The sequence below is a fragment of the Lepisma saccharinum genome, chromosome 16 (assembly GCF_977018435.1).
Source record: "Lepisma saccharinum chromosome 16, izLepSacc3.1, whole genome shotgun sequence".
Taxonomy (NCBI): Eukaryota; Metazoa; Arthropoda; class Insecta; order Zygentoma; family Lepismatidae; genus Lepisma; species Lepisma saccharinum.
In genome coordinates, this window is record NC_139244.1 from 17076887 (window position 1) to 17096645 (window position 19759).

The following is a 19759-nucleotide window of genomic DNA, read 5'->3' on the forward strand; positions in this document are numbered from 1 at the left end:
TTCACACCAACTTTTAAATTTGACAGCGGCATAGTAAACATGTGAAAGTTTGTATTAAATCCACTCTATCCTCAGATAGGCAAAACAGCACTGGACCTACATTTTTAAAAAAGGAGTCGGAACCACTATGCAAAAAGTCTCCACCGGGGCACCCAGGGCCGGCCCTAGGGCATACAATATACGCTGGCCTATAACCAAAATTTTACAGAGGTCTGAAAAATCGGAGATTTTTGCTCAGTCTGAAATACGGGCGATCTATACAATCACAATGTAAACATCATTCCAATTATTAAACAATTAATTACAATATTTCATATTAAAGACCAATAACAAGAACATGTTGAAGGTTAAAACCAATAAATATTCTAGATTAGTGTTTTCATTCTGATGTGTTCAATATCAATCTATTATCTTACGTATCAAAGTGGTAATTTTTTATTCATATACAATAACATTCTCTATCATCATTCTTGTTTGTTTACTTTTCATTGAACTTTCACATTGTAGTGAATTTACAATGTTTAATAGGAAATAATATTTTCACGTCATGATTTCATTCTATAATTAAACGAATAGTGCAAAATATTTTTGATTGATGTATTTGAACATGTTTCTTATGTAGTTCTTTCTTTACAATATAATTTCAGTAATTTTGAAACTTTAACTTTTAGATTATTTGTTTAATTAAAAGCACCAGCGTCCTATAACTCATAATGAACCGTACTCACAAACAATTATTTGCATATCGTGTATCGGACACCAATTTCAACTGTGGATCCAGTCCCGATTAAATTATCTGTGCAGAAAGTTGATTTCAAACAAACCTCAGAGATGTGGGATAGTAACAAAATATGGCATTATGAACTTCAAAATTCACAACTGAAACTGCACGTGAAATAGGTTAGCCAATTGTAAAAACAGCCAGCCTTTCATAAAACAACACGCATATTTAAAAAGGATGGCTATATTGAAATTGTAGATGTACTACGTGAGAGAGAGGTTGAAGCCAGATAGTGGCGATCCAGGGTGCGAGATCGCTGCAGATTGGTGGGGGGGGAGCAGATAGGCGCACGCACGCACGCACACACACACACACACACACAATATTATATATATATATATAACATTATTATTAAATACACATAAAGGAATTAATTTGTTACTTTTAAATGCATAACACATATTTTAAAAAATAGCAAACTAATTCCTTTACCAAATATAAAAAAATGACAAAATAGTTGAAATTGTTTTATTATGTATGAACTTTTGTTTAGTTTTGCTCTATAAGAAATCAATTAGAATTTATAATTGTATTTTACTTGCACATTCTAGTTTTACTTTTCTTGTGTGAATATTGTTATTGGTGTAGATATTTTAATGATATCTTGGCAAAAAAAATAGAGAGCTTTCAACACTAACAACAACACTGTTTTCTGTGTTTTCGATATTATCCTTATTAAAGTACACAAGAAGTCCAAACTAAAGTAATTGCTTATATTTTGTTGTTATAATAAAAACTCTCCCCCGGGAAATTTTTTGTGGGGGGATTTTTGAGGCCAAGATTGCTGGTGGGGGAAATCCCCCAGTCTCCCCAGGATTTCGCACCCTGGACGAGCCATGATTTTCGAAAAGAAGGTTACCTTACGTATACTTTCTTTTAGTAGTTACCCATCATTCCCAATCTTTTCTTGCCTTTGAGGTTCTATACTTTTAGAAATACTGGCCAAAGATGGTAGGTTATGACACCACAAACCCCCTCCCCCTTTGTGAACGCCACTGACGTTCAGTGATTCCGATCGTGCTCCGCAGTAGCCCGCTGGGGAGTGACATGTGGCAACACCGCACATAGCAGAAGATTTAGTTGAATGAACTGAGGATCACATAAGTGTGTCCGACAGACACGGTGCACGAAGTTCACAAGTTTTGGTCTTCAATTCCAATTAATAATTTGCTTACTTCCGGTAATAACATTGAAAACTTTCCAAGACATGTCTGTAATGTGAACATTTTCGGTCTCTAGTGTGAATATTTTCGGGCGTCGTTTATTCTTCCATAGAACGAAGAGGTTGTTTACCATCAACATCAACAGCTGACTGGTTGAGTGGTTTCGAAGTCAAGCAAGGATGTGGGCGCAGAAGTAAGAAGGAGATTTACTTGCTTTTACAAGATCTGGCGAACAAATAATGTATAAGGTAAGTCCAATACAGACACTCTCTGCATAACATCAGAGTACAAGGGCAAATATATTACCTGATAACATTTGTGTACCAAGTCTTACAATGCAAGCTTACCTAATTTCCTTATCATAAGCAACACGATGCCAGGCATATTTTTATCATGTTGGGTTTCTTATCGTTTCCTTCCTCCAGATCTCAATCAATTATGTAATACAAAATATAAGTTCTGTGCTTTATGTAGATATAGGCGACCATTCGTGAGACCGGCTTCAGAATCAGAGCATGGATAATGAAAGTAGCGAGAAAGTATTGAGAAGCGATAACCGCAAATTTGCGTGTAGGAGTTTTCCTCCTTCGGTTTAGGGTACACGTTAGGAATTCAGTGGCGTGCTCAGGATTTTCAAAACGGAGGATTACGTATACTTTTTTAGTAGTCAGTCCTCATTGTGTCATCCTTTCTTGCCTTTGACGTTCTTTTCTTAGAAATATTGGCCCAAGAGGAGGGGGAATGTTAAAAAAAATCGCCTAAATGCTATTACTAATATATCTGACCTAAGTGTCGGAGTGGTCAGCGTAACTCGCTATAAAGTCAAAGGTTAGAACCTTGGTTACACTAAAACTATATTCCATGGTGCAGCAGTCCTCTAACGGAGAATTCACATCGAAGCGACAAGCGTCAGGCGACACGTGTCGCCAGAAGATTTCACCAATCGAACGCAGGCTTTTGTGGCCTGTTATGTCGCTACGGTATGAAACGTTGCTGCTGATTGGCTCGTTTCCAAGCGGACGGATCCCACTATAAACCGTAGGTCCAGTCCCGATTAGCCTTACTGTGCATAAAGTGGACTTAAAACACAAAATCAACGAACCAACCAAGCGGACATGTCGCGTGTCGATTTGGTCTGAAACCTCCCTAGTGTCCAGGGCCTGCCAGAGTGGTTTTTTCATCGAGTGACACGTAGAACCTTGCTTAAGGCATGGATTATTATCCATTTTCACAGTTTATCATTCATCGTTGCGATTAACCAAAGAGATAGTAAGGATACAACCGAAATAGAAAGAATACTGCTACTGCTCACAATAATAGTAATACATCAATTTTTTGAGCACATAAGATTCAACGTAAGCCGTTCTCATGCCAAACACATGCCAGGATACACAGATATTATCTAAAAATAAAATAGGCTAGCACATAAGATATATAAAATACACATAGACTCCTATTCAGATAAGTACATATACAGAATTTGGAGGGGGCAACATGAAATTTGGGGCCTAAATTTCGAGGAGAGGCAGAATAAAAAAATGTATTCCTTAAAAATTGCACCCAGGACTATTTTGCTATATAACTTACATTTGCGAAACCATAAAAAAAATACCCATTACCCCTTCGGATATACTGAAGTTGACAAATGTATCCTCAACTTGTAAATTTTTAAAAAGCTGAAAATTGGGTGGCAAATGCCCCTGCCAAGCCAAGTTACGCATATGCAATGCAACATGAACCATTTTAATCTATCTGCCTGTGGGAGGCAAGAATTGACATCATAGTCAAGGAGCAACCAACATTCGCAGGCTATTAGAGTACAGTAGATCTTAGTGATGTCAATGAATTCGCATTATCCCCCAAAAAACAAGTCGAATGACATAAAATGGCTCCCAAATTTCGCTACAGGGTTCCTTATGTTTATACTTATCTCCTAAACGGTAGACTAGACAGAAAAATGTACTCAATACGATAATTTTCCTTTCTCATGTGCCTTTTCAGCATTAACTCAGAAAAAAAAATTGTTTTTAACTTATTGGTAAATCATTAAATACCTTAGAATACTATTTGAAGATACTCATTTATTTCTCAAAAGATACAATGTGGCATCGTCGTCGCCTTGTAACCAGGGGTATTCCGGCTTAGATACTCCGAGAAGCACACAGAAGTTCGGATACCACTTTAAACTGTAGGTCCAGTCAGGGCCGGATTTACCTCTTTGCCGCCCCTAGGCCAAACAAGCTCTGCCGCTCCCCATACCGTTTATCAAGAATGAAAAAAATCATTATTTTCTGTATTACTATTTTTACTATTAACGGCATGCAGTATTAATTAAATGATAGTTACATACAAAAAATGTAACAAAGCGATATGACATAAATTATATAAATTACATTTTAACATTTACCTTGTTTTTCAGATAAGACTTATTTTTACTTTACTTAAGTGATAGGTACATACCATCATACAAATATTGTAACAAAGCGAAATCAACAATAATACCGAAATACTTGTTTCAACTCTTTCATAATTTATTTAAGAGGATGATCACTCATTAAAGTAATTAGTTCCTTGTATATAGTTTTAGAAAGATACGATGTTTTCCCAGAACCCACGTTATTATATGTTATCGGGTGTTGTGCTATAGTCGGGTCGAATTCAGGAAGATGCTCAAGAGAACCGAGAAAATTATCATTTTTAGGACTTTTTATGTGTTCGTCTGTCCCTCGGAAACTTAGTCCCTTCAGTGCTAAAACTTGACTGTACCAACAATCCGTTTAAAATATTCTTGCAATAGTTGCATTCATTCCTCTTCTAACTGCTCCACCAGATGAATTCCCCCTCAGCTTAAGGTTCTTCACATTTGTTTTGTGTTGAGGTGAACTACATTAAGTCATTCCATTCGTGTGTTCGGAGAAAAACAAGAGGCAATCCGAGAATTAGGTATTCAGTATTTCTTATAAATTTAAAACAAACATAGGCCCGGGCCTATGAGGCCTATTGGGAAATCCGGGCCTGGGTCCAGTCCAGATTAGCCATTATGTGCATAAAGTGAAAACAAAAATCAAAGAAACAAACTCGAGAAGATACATTGTTATTGGCTTTCATTTGGATTCCATTAAAGGCACATTTTCGAAAGTCACGTTTATTAGAATAAGAGGAGCACAGTAAAATATGCAAATAAATTTATTTATTGACAATACAATATTACATAAAATAAATTATCCCAAACAATTAGAAAACAATGACGAGAAAAACAATTTAAAATAGATTTGACCAGTGTGTGAAATCCTGGCGAGGGGGGGGGGGGGGCAGGGGAATCCCAAAATGGAAAAGAAATCACCCTAAAAATCCCCCACCAAAAATATCCGGAGAAAAGTTTTTGTTGGGACGACAAAGATAAACAATTAGTTTTGAGTACGAAAACGCTAACAGCGAACGGACATGACTGCGTATGTTTGTGATAGTTCATCTCTCTCTCTCTCTCTCTCTCTCTCTCTCTCTCTCTCTCTCTCTCTCTCTCTCTGTCAAGAGACCATTAACAACGCACGATAAAAGTAAAACTATTATATACGTATTCAATCTAATTGAATTATATTAATAGAAAGTCAAACCCAAACAAGAACTTATAGATAATACAATTATTTCAACTCTTTTGTAAGTTATTGACAGGTGGCTCTAGCAAGCGTCTTACACGCACAGATTACGATCACTAGGGACTTTATCATTCATCGTTCTCATTGAAATCGGACCAACGAGAATAGTAGTAGTAGAGTGGCAGGTAGGGTGAAATAGCTCGTCTTTTGTCGACGCAAATTGAATGTGAAAGCCTGCCTTACTATTTCGTCCAATAGGAGAGGCGACTACCAACTTACAGCTACATAAGCAGATCACATGATTCTTAATCTTTTTGTCGGGATCTTTATGGCCGAATTTACAACTTCTTCAATCGGGACACCACATCAGCTAATTTAGAATTTCTTCCTACTTAACCAGTTAACATTTTACGAATGATAGAGGTATAATTGTCTTTCACGAACAAGGTTTTGTTACTGTTAACTAAGAGAAGGATGTTAATCAAAGCATTACATGAAAAGTTGAACTGAAATTTACACGTACTTGTTGTAATTGCCATGTTGTCTTTTCTAGATGAACAGTGGCAAGAATGTGGTGGCTTTGGAAGTCTTAATCCTCGTATGGAGTTGCTACTTGCTAGGAAGCTGCTCATCAGCTAGGATACTCGCTCTTTTCCCAATGCCTGCGAAGAGTCACAACATTGTGTATCAAGCACTGGCAACGGAACTTGCTAGCCGAGGACATGAGGTTGTAACTGTGAGCAATTGCCCCCAGAAGAAACCATTACAAAACTACAAAGATATCAATATAGGATTTGTTGAGAACAGTCTGACTCCTGAAGTCATAGGAGACATCTTCACAGAGGATCGCACAGCAATTCGGGAACTCCTGACACTGTGGAATATTGGCAACATCATATGCGATGCCGAACTGAAGTCACCAGAGTTGCAGCAGTTGATCAACTCTGATGAGCATTTCGATGCGATCCTGATGGAACTGTTCTTCAACGAGTGCTTCTATGGATTCGCACACAAGTTCCAAGCGCCTGTGATCACCATAAGCGCCATGGGGGCGTTTCGTTGGGGCAGCGAGAGTGTTGCAAACCCAGAAATGTTTTCTCACGTTCCCAATTTCCTTCTTCCTTTGAGTGATACGATGTCCTTCTTCGAGAGGTTCATCAACACAGTCTTCAGCCTTTTCGACATGGCTGGACGTAGCTTGTTCTACATGCCGATGCAAGACTCCATAGCCCGACGCTATTTTGGCGAGTCGATGCCTCCGTTGAGTGATCTCGTGAGGAACACAAGCCTGGTACTTGTGAACAGCCACTTCAGTATTCTCTTCCCCAGACCGTACGTACCCAACATGAGGGAGGTTGGTGGAATACACATTAGGCCATCCAAACCTTTACCACAGGTAAGCACAGACCAATTTCAGTTTCAATGCCATCCTATACATTCAGTTGCCAGTAATTCCTCTCAAATGACATTCTAATTGCAAACTACTTTAGTGAGGTACAGTACCTAGATTTTCGAGCCAAAGGCTAGAGGCAACCCAGGTGTTACCAGTGACGCATCTCGAGGTAAAAAAAGATGGATTGAATTTGCTTGATATTAGTGGACTTATTATTCTTTCTATGTAGAAGTCACCAGAAGGAGTGATCTGTTAATTTTAGATATCAATAAAAGGCGATCGTCGTTTCAGACTCAAAATTGTCATGATTATTGAGAGCGTATTGTTAGTTTCAGACGTCCGGGGAGGAGGGGGGTAATCATTTAATGTAGTTGTGAGAAGGGCATTAGCTATACTGTCGACGTCAAAGCAGACGATTAGCTGTTCTGATCATAAAGTATATTTGGCCATTTCTTTCTGTCAAAATACAAATTTAAATCGGCAATTCTTTATTTATTTATTTATTTATTAAACACTGCAGGCAAATGCCCAGTTACAGTGCTTAATTATTAAAAATAAGTTTTGTTCAAAGCTTTTTTTAAACAGTTGAGTGGCATAAAACGAAGTGTGGTGTGACCCCATTTACTAATTAAAATTGTCGAGATACCCCCCCCCCCCCGCAACTCCTCTCCTCTAGCGGCTACAAAGGTAGGCAGGCGCGCGCCTATTATACTTATATGCAGCGCTAGAGTCTGCAAAATTTCGAATTTCTTCCACTGTCTGGTAAGCGTTTCCCTTCTCCTTCTTTGCTATATATGGCCTCGCTGATGGCGCAACGGTAGCGTCGTCACCTTGTAATCAAGGGATCCCGGGTATGATACCCAGTAGAGGCACAGAGTATTTCGGTGTCCACTTTAAAACTGTAGATCCAGTCCCGATTAGCCTTACTGTGCATAAAGTGAACTTAAAACACCAAATCAACCAACCATATAATGTATATATATATACCTAGGTAATATGTTTATATATATATATATAATCGGGTCACGCAACAACATATAAGCATTATCTCATGCTGTCTCCAGACAGTCGGTAGAATTCCCACCCCTCTGGAAATTTCTCAAATACCACACTGCTCTCACCTATGCATGTGAAAACACTAAACAGTTTGTAATTGGGAAGTTTATCTATGTCATTCTCTTGAATCTCTCCAGCCTATTCCAAACATTGTATTTTTCTTTCAATACTATATTAAGGGTGCACATTTTAGGCGATTATACGTTAAATTACTTTCTTCTTTTTCTTACACATTTTCTGAAAATGAATTCCTAATGTACTTTCCCTACGTGATAAAATTACTAGTCACCATATAATGATTCTGTTTTCCAAATTGAATTGAATGACCGTAGTAGATTGGAGCAAAGGGTCTCTGGGAAAGAACTTACTCTAATGTTGAAAGTCAAGCACATTGTAAATTCGCCAGTAAGTAACAAGATAGAAGCAAATTGACTGTGAAATATGATGTTTTCCAGGACTTGAAGTCATTTTGTGATGGTGCGAAGCATGGTGTGATATACTTCAGCCTGGGTTCAAACCTTCGAAACGATCAGCTGCCAAAAGCGAAGATTCAAATGTTCCTTGAAGTATTCTCTACCCTGAAGCAGAATGTGCTCATGAAGTGGGAATCGGACGACCTTCCTGGAAAACCAGACAACGTCAAGACTGGGAAGTGGCTGCCACAGCAGGACATTCTGGGTGAGTTGAACTAACTTTCTGCTTAGGGTGAAACTTCGACCTAATGATTTGAAGCACTCGCGATTATGCAAGAAACCTCATAGAAAACTAGCAGTCATGGGTAGAGAACGAAAAAAGAGAGAATTCGTATTTTATTTAAGTATTTTCCAAATTTTTCATTTTTAGTGTAAATATCAGTATTTTTAAAATTATTAAAAGTGTAGAAACTGATAATTCACAAAAGCAATACCAACAAGAAAATAAAATGCAATAACATGTTACACATTTGACAGTTTTTAATTTTAAAAATGCCTCTTTATAGCATCATCATCCTCATCAGCATTCTACCACGAAATACATTTTTTGTAGAAGTTAAATTCTCTCCTCCATATTTAATGGAAACACAATCCAAAGTTAATGTAAACATGGTCCCCGTTTAACTTTTCACGAAACAGCGTATGCACGGAGAAAATTTTAGGACTACAGCACTGCCTATAAGCCATTGTAATCTACGTGTAAATTGCATGCAGGAGAAAACACATCTACAGGACATAGAGCACATTACTGGTCCTTCAAAACATTTTTCTTCACTTTGACATAGGTTCTCGGATATACATCTATATAATTTTCATAACATATTCCACCCTAAGTGTTCCTCTAAGATTATGTACACATACGCATTAGCACTACTGGTAAGTCTAACTCTTAACTAGTGCTCTCTCCTTTTAGTAATATATTTACATTCCAGCTCATCCAAACGTGAAGCTGTTCATATCTCACGGTGGCCTGCTGAGCACGGAAGAAGCAGTCTATCATGGAGTTCCAACACTTGGTATTCCTTTCTATGGCGACCAAGAACTCAACTTAAAACGATCCATTAATTTAGGGTTTGCAGAAATGCTTCAAATTAAGAACATAACTAAGGAAAAGCTCCACAACGCCGTCAACAGAATGTTGGGAGATAAGAGGTTAGCATAGTTTGCATTCTCTACGAGGCAACAGTTATGCTAGACCTATATGCAACAGATGGTTTGTCAACCTCATATTGGGTTTCTGCTTCTCTCCACTGATTATTATGCATGTTATTAGTGTATTACATTCTGTTAATTCTCTGCATGTTAGTAACAATAGTTTTATTAGCATGTTTTATCCATTGCCGAGTGCTTCTGTTACGTACTTATACCCAATCTAACACTATGTTGCAAGAGAGCACCTCTTTATCTCATCTTCAGGTGAAGAATTTCTGTTTGCCGCTAGTGGGGACAGACACATGATTTCACTACAAATCCGGTGCGCTAACCAACTATCCCACGCTCCCTCCGGAAAATGTCCAATTATAGCACCATTAAGCCTTGTTTCCATGATATGAAAAATTCAATATTATGAGAAGGAGGATAGACTGGACATAAACAGAAGAAGGAAAAAAAGTGGCAGGGGAGAATTGGAAGAGAAAGAAGAAGAGGTTTGGAATAAGGAGTATGGGGAAGACCACAGAAAAGATATGCAAAGTGCTTAGGAAAGCGTGAATTAAAACTTACAGGAAGGGAGGGAGAAGCATCTTAAGAATAGCGAAGAATGCTAACAAGAAAAAGGAAAACAGAGAAGAGGAAGAGGAGGGATTATCTACGAAGTGAAATGTAAAGAATGTCAGAGTGCGTACATAGGAGAAACGAAAAAGAGGCTGAAAGACAGGTTGAAACAACATAGCGATGATGTACGACTTAAGAGAGAGAGAAATGCGATATTTAAACACACGAGAGAAACAGGACATGGCATAAAGTGGGATGAGGCTAAGCAGATAGGAAGGGAAAATGGAAAGAGGCCAAGGAAATAGAGAAGAAAGGTGAAGAAGACACAATGAACTGGAATGGGGGACTGATGATAAACAAAGAATGGAGGAAGGTGTTAGAAAGAGTGGAAAGGACAAGAGAGAAAGAGGAGAGAAGAAGGAGGAAGAATGAAGGAAATAGAGCGTGAGATAAAGAGTCCAACCACATTCACTTTCAGGTGAAAGTACTGTTGACAAGGGAAAGCCACCTGCTAGAATGTTCCAGAACAACTTTCTAATAGTCTGGAGGGGAGTATTTTTGTATGGTCCTGGTCTTGTACCTTTTTACATTTGTCCTTGGTACATAGTCTGATGAAGACCTTGCTAGAAGGTTGAAACGTTACGTTTGTTTATATTTTTTATAATAAAATACATTTCTGCCTTGGTCAGCATATTGAATTTTTCCCTCCGAAATTCTGTACACATTTGGCTTCACTTATACTACTATGGCTATTGTCTAAGGAGAGGGGACCATATTTGCTTGAATTCTGCACTGCAATGACTTACAGGATTTTGGGACATTGCTATGAAATGGGCTTCTTTGATTTTCCTCAGTTCGTGATTCATTTCATGCATGTTTGGCTATTTTTGACCTATCTGTTCCACCTTTGCCTGTGTTCATCTATCCTCTTATGTAGAGGGTTCCCACATTCTCCTATGTGAACAACATATTCTCCGGAAAACAAGTGAGAATCAAATATATTGGAACCCTAGTCACCCAACCTACCCCCTTTGGACTTCTTCGCAGAGGATTCATCCAATCCAAGGTTTTTGAACGTAAGGTCTATGGTCTAATGGAGTTATAGTGTACGTCTGACGCTACTGCTGAACGATGTAGTGTGTTTGACATGGGCTGAGGTTGTTCATGTAGTTGTTACAGTTGATTGCAGCAGACGTTTTTACATGTATTCATGAATACATGAGCAGAGTCGAATATCATGGCATTTTTCTAAAATTAGACCATCGTTAACAAGAATTGATGGCGAGTTTAAGAACATCGTCGCACGTAATTATACATAAGTTACTAGCACAAATGTTCGAATGTTAAATAACTAATTACTGCCTTGAAATTGAAAAGCATTTTCTGTTGCAGGTATGAAGAAAATGTGAACAAACTGTCAAAGATCTACAAGGATCAACCGCACACACCGCTCGAGGAGGCAGTATTTTGGACAGAATACGTCATCAGGCACAGAGGAGCTCCTCACATGCAATCGGCCGCCATGCATTTGGCGTGGTACCAGTACTTCCTGCTAGATGTCATCGCTGTTCTCATTTTACTTACCGGAATCACTGTTGCAACACCAATCTTAGTGATAAGATTACTCTGTGGCATTTGCCGAAAGAAAACAGTCTCTACGAGTGGTGTCAAAGGGACAAAGAGAAAGAATACGTCTAAAAAACAACGTTGATGTATTTGAGGAAGTAATAAAAGATGTTAGACACTTAGAATGAACGCTTTTCACTCACTAAAATGAATATTAATTGTGGGCTACATACAATAAATGCATTCAATCGCTGTTTCTCCAGAACTGGGTTACAGTTGTGCGAGAATACTGTAATAGAGAAAGATTCTTAATAACTGAAATCTGTTAAGCGTTTTTCGCAAAAGCGAATTCGAATCAGATAGATCACAATGGTCCTCTATTCAAGAATATGGGTTATGCAGGCCGCCAGCTCAACTGGTGGCTGACTTTGTAGTTACATCTCTCTGCTAAATCGACTTCGAGGGTGTATGCCCTGGTGCGGGTGGAAATCTTTACTCTAGATCAATAACTTTACCCTGTACAACTCCCGTAAAGAGAATGTCTGTTGTCTACGAGACGTTTGGCCAGAATGTTTCGTGGGAACGTGACGACTGACAGTATTGTTGCACGAGTCCTTCGAAAGGGTAATTAATAAGCTATTCAAGCCCTTAGAGGGCAAGTTGTTTTCTTATCGCCATCTGAAATACCCGCTGTGAATGTGGCAAGCAAGAGTTCAAATTCCCCTCGCAAAGGGAACGACGAGTTCTGATTGGCAGAGAACAAAGCACTTGCTGTCTCCAGTGCCTCTTTCAGTGGGTGGGAGCATCACGTGATGGTTACCAAGATCTTCCAGCAGACAACAAACCACCGACTGGCGGGAGCGGTACCAGGATAGACCATCTGATGGAAAGGAAGTGGACTGTACGAAGAACATCGGATGTCCTGTAGGAAAGTTGCCAAGCGTAATCCAACCACTGGCACTTCGGGATCGTAATTAACCACCCACTGAAAAGTAAATTGATTTGTTACGACTCACACGTTTCCGTAACTGTACAATGAAACAAGCTTTCGATTGCCGTTTCTCCAGAACTCGAAACAACTCAACAACCCTCGCGTTTACTTGGGACGGTGCTTTGTCCACGGGGAACTTTACCTTACTCCAGTCATTTTTTACCTTATGGTCTGTAAGTTATGTGTCATATATCGACACATTCTCAGAAATCTCATCTTTACATTGATATAACTGCTGTCACAGTCTTTAAAGCTACCCCTTTCCGACGCGAAATCCAATGCTATAGAATAGGGCCAAACCACGTGACAACTTTGTTTGGACTCAATTGCGCTCAGTTGTCGGCTGTTGACGTCACCACTATTATGATCCATTCTCGCTTGTTTGGTTTCGCGAGCGACGTTCGGTGCCTTAGGACACGAAAGTGAACGATGTGACCCGAACAAAATTGACCCGATCGCTCATACAGTACTTTCCAACCACCAGTTGTAAAGACCGCAAGTAACACAAAGGAGTAAAAGGCCGAAAGAACGTTTATCGACGTTAGTGAGAGATTCGCCACAATCCATGTGAAAAATCTTGTTGCCAATTTTCTTCTTCTTTGTTTTCTGTTCTTCTAATCCGATATTCCTATAGGAATTATTTCCTTCCTTAATTCACTATTTGTTTTAGCCAACATTTCCTCATAAATCAGCGCTTTCGGGGGCATTGCTAATTCATCTCCCGTATTCTGTTATCAACCTAAAAATAATTCTGCACTATTTGATTTAAACAAGAACACGGGCTATTGAAAAGGGGGAGGTAGGTGTCATGGTCTTCTCCTTGAAAATGTAATGCTGAGCGATTGATCAAATCATGTACTTTCAGATACTATATCATTCATCTTTATGCAAATATGTATACATAAATATGGTTCGTTTTTATTAGTTTATAAGCCGGCCCCCGTGGCGGAGTGGTTAGCACATCGCGCTACGACGCCAGGGGTCCCGGGTTTGAATCCTGGCCTGGGTATGGATGTTTGTGAGTGTCCCTTCATCAATTTCATCATATCATCACTCATCTTCGTAATAAGCCAAAGGTAGTGTCTGCTGCCACGTTCTTTTTCTGCTGTAACCTGAATAGAGACATGCGCCTGGCAGCAGACTCGGTCTTTGTTTTATCGTGATTTCATCATACTATGTATGCAATTACGTCTGTAACACATACTGCGAAGTTCTAGAGATTACTAACACAAAAATGTTTAAAGATTAGGTCCCTTAGCATTCTTCTAATAATAAACCTAAATGCTCTCGTAGTTAGGTTAGGTTCTGCTAGCATTAAAATAAAATAATATCGCTAAATGCTTTCTTTATACTAAAGAAAAGTTCTAAATTACCTGTACATTCAATCCCACTAATCATGAACTTGCATTTTCCTCATCTTCGTCTGTCCTTAAGATTTGTAACATCCTCTTAGCAGACGAATTACGTGGCAGGAGCAAATTTGACCCTTATTCTCACTCCTGACACGCGCGTGGCAGCAGACTCGCCCTAAGCCAAAAGTGTCAGAAAAGAGAATTAAAATAAAGCCAATCAATTTTATTAGTTTATAATAGTAATGTATAATAGTAATCATAGCCAAAATAATTATTACTGTTATTATTTCTATTATTCAAGTTTTATCATTGGCCTGCCCCCCCCCCATAAATTCTTCTGGCGACGTCCATGCTTCCACAGAGCACAGTTTGGGAAACACTAGACTACGTTGTCTACACACAGAATGTTGACAAGCATTATTTACGCGCAGAGGCACACCACTGCTTACAGGTGCTGAGTTAGCAACTTCCGCGTCACACTTTCATGTAGTGTACTTTCGCAAATTGACGCCAGTCACGTCAACTACGCCCACCCGCCCTTTCGCCCCTCCTTGACGCAACTCCTACAGACGACCTTGGAAGTACTTACACACACAAGTTGAAGCGAGGAGTCATCTCCTGTTTGATCTTAGCGTACGGCCGCGGCAGACAGAATCTCACAAAACACGGAATCGCAGAACATTCTGCTGAGCAATGTTTCAGGAGCAGAGTATGCTGATAACATTATCTGTGGTGAAAGATAAGCTCTTCTGCACCAACCATTACTATAGTAGCAGTTCTCCCACTAAATGAAGATCACTTCTGAAGCTTGACACGTGTTTGCAGTTGCACCAACGTTCAAGTAAGTGTGAGACTAGCACGTTTCCATATGATGCATGAATACTAGTGGTAGGCGAAGTGTTGAATTCTTGTTTATTGATTTGGTTTATTTTACTTCGCTTTTCTGCCACTTTTGGCTAATTGCGAAGATTAGGATGAAATTGATGAAGGGACACTCACAAGGAACACCCATGCCCAGGTCGAGTATCGAACCCGGGACCTCTGGCGTTCTAGCCAGCTGTGATAACCACTACGCCACGGAAGTGAATGCAATATCACTTAGAATTAGCTAAAAAAAAACTGCTTGTAGTTGCTGGTGAGTGGTGGAATAATTTATTTACTTATAAGTAGGGAGCGGAAGTTGATGAAATGTCATCTTTTTTCTGACATCTCGGACAGGATACCCATTAAATATACACAATATTACACTTCGTCTAGAACCCAAAAAAGGTAATTTTAAGGTGCATTTTTTTTTGCATTCTTTGCCAATTTTCAGGTTCTAGGTAATTTTTCCCGATTTTCGGCATTTTCCCGGAATTTTTCGCAATATTCGGTGTATTGTTTCGTCATATATTGTCCCTTCTTTCATTGTGGTAATATTCTTGAGTCTTTTCACCAAGGTGAACATAGGCCTATATATATATATATATCTCGCAGGATTGCAATTTACGAGCAAAAGAAAACTGAACTGGTGACAACAGTCTTTGTTGTGTCGGGGAAAACCACCAGGTGGCCCTCTGGGGCAAACTCAGATTTAAGATCAGATAAGGAGAGGCTGGAATTACCCTGACCAGACCCTGTTTCCATTGGAAATCCTCGTTGCATATTTTAATTGAATGTGCATGTGGTATCATTTAGTGCCTTTTTTTTAAAAAAAGAATCAAGATTGCATTTTGTTTAATTTCCTTTTCATTTCAATTTTTAACCTGAAACTAACAAATTTAATGGTCATTTTTTGCATTTTTTACGTAATTTTTTCCCATTTTATAGGACATTCTATAGGCCATATACCTATATTTTTTAGGTCATCAACTTCCGCTCCCTACTCATAAGACTTTACAGTATTCTCTGTGACTTCGGCAAGTAAGTGAAAACCACAGCCCTAGATCTTGGGGTTTGGGAACAACCGACAAGCTTCTTTCGGTTCACTGATTGGACAGAAGAAGGTGGACATTTTTCTCTTTCTACCATAAGCACAGAGGCGGGGAGTAATGGTAATGGCAAGGGAGTTTAAAATTGGTTATTTTAACTAAGAAGAGAAGAATAAGATGTTGCAACTGTTATAGATATCGAGCTAGAGGGCAAGGGATGAGGTCTTAGACGTCAAAATTTGTCATAGAGAATATAAACAGATAATCTGTAAAGTGACTGGCTCCAGGAAATCTGTCGATTTGCACTGTACCGAGAAGCAAAACATTTTTGTGTAAAATTTGCACTAAAAACATAAAATCAACGCAATAGGCCTTGAAGGAAATGAAACAAAAAATTGTTTTCTTTTAACTTTAGGGAATCTATTATAGTAACTATTGCCAAACTTTAAAAGCAAAGCAAGGTGTGATGCGATTTGTACACGAGCAAGATTCTAGATGAGAAGAAACTGTCCTTTCCTTGATCTGTTCCACTTCTTACCACTCACGTCCACGTTATCACTTGTATGGGATTAACGAGGTTAAACTATATTAAATGGAACGGATATTTATTTTATGTGATGATAACCACAGAAAGCACTTGATTATCATTAATAAAATAAGCTATTCATTGCCAGCTTAATTTAAAATAGCAAAGGTGGCCAGCAACGTTTACAAACTGTATTGAAAATTAGAACGGAATGCAATACCCAACAAGTACTAGCCAAAGAGTAGCTAGGCGGAGTGCCCTGGTAGCATAGACTGTACAGTGAGCTGCATACATATTACCACGCAAATAAATTGTTCATCACCATGCTTATTCACTTTGTTTTATTCAGTGCAAGGGAGCCGTGATGATGCAGCCGATAGAGCGGTTGACTGCCACTCGGAAGACCAGGATTCGATTCCTGGAGTGGATGCTTTCAACTGTGAATTTTCTCTGTGTATGGAGCGACTAGGTACACCCAGCCTGGAGAGAGTAAAGGAGGCCGGGACGTGATGCTGATCACATCACCTACACAAATGGCCGTGTGTGGCCCTACCTCCACAATCCTTCCGTATTCCTCCACGGCATGTTGCAATGTAGCTTTGCCTTTACCAATGTGATGTCCAAGAATTGGAAAACATCAATAAAGCGGTTGACATCCTCCAGTACCAGCATCAGTACATAATTAATTGATTTAGTTTATTTTCCTTCGCTTTTCTGCCACTTTTGGCTAATCGCGAAGATGAAGATGATTGAGTTGGTGTTTTAAGTCCACTTTATGCACAGTAAGGCTAATGGGGACTGGACCTACATTTTAAAGTGGGATCCGATCCACTATGTGCCTCCACCGGGTATCGAACCCGGGACCCCTTGATTACAAGGCAACGACGCTACCACTGACCCATGGGGGAAGCTGAAGAGGATGGGTGATTATATGATGGAATTGATGAAGGGGCACTCACAAAGAACGCCAAAGCTCAGGTCGGGATTCGAATCCGGAACCCCTGGTGTCGCAGCGCGCTATGGTAACTACTCCGCCTTGGAGTTCAGCGGTATCAGTGCAATTCCATTGCTTAAGGACACCGAAGATACAAAAGAAGAGTGAATGCAAATAGTGTGTGTCATTTGGTGTTTTAAGTCCACTTTATGCACAGTAAGGCTAATGGGGACTGGACCTACAGTTTAAAATGAGATCCGAACCACTATGTGCCTCCACCGGGTATCGAACCAGGTACCCCTTGAATGCAAATAATTTGCCTCGCAGATAATTCTTATGAATCAGTATCAGAGCAAGGGATACGAGCTGGCGGCTGCGTCATCTGTTTTAAGTTCTGTATCTTGAATATTTCTCCCGTCAGTAGTATTAGTAATGGTATTAATAGTAGCAGTAGCAGCAGCAGCAGTAACAACGTAATAATACTAAAAACAATAAGGAGAAACACAAACAAGTTTATTGTTATCAGTATAATATTAACACCTTCTCTAGATTACATTTGACAAGATAAAGACTTACTCAATGGTAAAATAAGTTGAATAACTGTGCTTTTCCTTTCGTTACTAGATGAATCGTCAGAAAAAACTGATTGTGGGTCTCTGCATCCTTATGTGGTGCTCATGCCTTCTGGAAGTTTCGACAGGAGCCAGAATACTGGGCATTTTCCCAATGCCAGCAAAGAGCCACACAATCGTGTACCTAGCGCTGGCTAAAGAGCTTGCCAGACAAGGCCACGAAGTTGTAGTTGTGAGTGCATTTCCGCAGAAGAATCCAATACCAAACTACAAGGACATAAACATCGATTTTGTTATGAAGGGCCTCGCCCCTGTTTTAGAAGGAAACATCTTCAACGAGAATCGCACTCCTATTAATGAACTAATTACATTATGGAACATTGGCAATATTGTGTGCGATGTGGCGCTGCAATCGCCAGACATGCAAGAACTCATCAGTTCTGGCGAGAACTTTGATGCCATTCTGATGGAGGTGTTCTTCAACGAGTGCTTCTATGGTTTCGCGCTCAAGTTCGGAGCGCCAGTGATCACTATAAGCTCCATGGGGGCGTTTAGGTGGGCCAGCGAAAGTGTTGCCAACCCTGAAATGCTCTCGTACGTGCCCAATTTTCTCCTCCCGCTGAGCGACAGGATGTCGTTCACGGAAAGACTTGCCAACACTGCATTCACGATTTTCGACAAACTTGGGCGAGCCTTGTTCTACATGCCAGCGCAAGATCGCATCGCGAGGAGGTATTTTGGCGAATCGATGCCTCCTCTGGATGATCTTGTGTCCAACACCAGCCTTGTACTTGTAAATAGCCACTTCAGTATTCTTTTCCCAAGACCGAACGTGCCTAACTTGAAGGAAGTTGGAGGCATGCACATAGGATCACCACAACCGTTGCCACAGGTATGTATTGTATATTTTTTCTTCAATCAATCTTGCTGCTTTCTTGACAACTACGACAAGGTACGACAACTAAAAGCATAGAAACGACTACTCTTGAAACTTGTGGCACAGTCTCGTCTCGTATCACTAAGTTGCAAATGCCTATGTTGTTCTCGTCTCACCAACATTAACAGAAATTCTAATGAAACCAAAAGCACGAATTTTGCACATTCATCAACACACAGAGACAAACTCTCAGAAGAATAACATTCGGTCTTGTCTCTCTTCTCTACGTAAATTTGGCTACACACTTCTCTGCGATACAATTTTGCAGTCATAATATGTAAGCCACTGTTCCTGTAACTTTGACACTACAACTTTGGTAAGCCTTGATCCCTCGACAATCAGCCACAAATAGCTACTCCCAATTTTTTTTACCTTTTACCTCATCAAGCAGTGTCTAATCTGCACTTTGTTTTATGTTTTTTTAGCTATGTTTTAAGCATTAGTCCGAAGTTCAGTCCTGTTTAAATTTAATAACTTCAAACGACACTTTCATGTGCCATCTTGGGACAAAAAATGAATACACGTGTTCTCGTTCAATTCCTAACTGTAAATTCTTGCAATTTTAGGACTTGAAGTCGTTTTGCGATGGGGCGCAACATGGCGTGATATACTTCAGCTTCGGTTCAAACCTACGAAGCGACCAATTGCCACCATCCAGGATCCAGACATTCCTGGAAGCCTTCTCCGCACTCCAGCAGAGGGTTCTCTGGAAGTGGGAATCTGACGAGTTGCCAGGAAAACCGGAAAACGTGAAAGTAGGAAAATGGCTTCCGCAGCAGGACATTTTGGGTGAGCT

The 19759-nt window shown here is 39.6% G+C and overlaps 2 protein-coding genes across 3 annotated transcripts in view; one reads left to right on the plus strand and one right to left on the minus strand.

The window, feature by feature from the left end:
• Positions 1–19759, minus strand: part of Clbn (Nuclear export mediator factor NEMF homolog Clbn) — a 94156-nt gene that overhangs the window by 51452 nt on the left and 22945 nt on the right. The window lies entirely within an intron of this gene.
• Positions 1887–11920, plus strand: LOC145999960 (UDP-glycosyltransferase UGT5-like). The gene is made up of 5 exons (XM_083137250.1): positions 1887–2192; positions 6094–6936; positions 8445–8667; positions 9395–9614; positions 11568–11920. Exons 1-5 carry the CDS (start codon positions 2184–2186, stop codon positions 11884–11886), a joined length of 1614 nt encoding a protein of 537 aa, XP_082993376.1. The 5' UTR covers positions 1887–2183; the 3' UTR covers positions 11887–11920.

What these genes read in the sequence shown, in the direction of transcription:
- LOC145999960 (XM_083137250.1), top strand. An exon ending in GCCACAGCAGGACATTCTGG is followed by an intron (nt 8,668 to 9,394) that starts GTGAGTTGAACT and finishes TTTACATTCCAG; the next exon opens with CTCATCCAAACGTGAAGCTG. An exon ending in AGAATGTTGGGAGATAAGAG is followed by an intron (nt 9,615 to 11,567) that starts GTTAGCATAGTT and finishes TTTCTGTTGCAG; the next exon opens with GTATGAAGAAAATGTGAACA.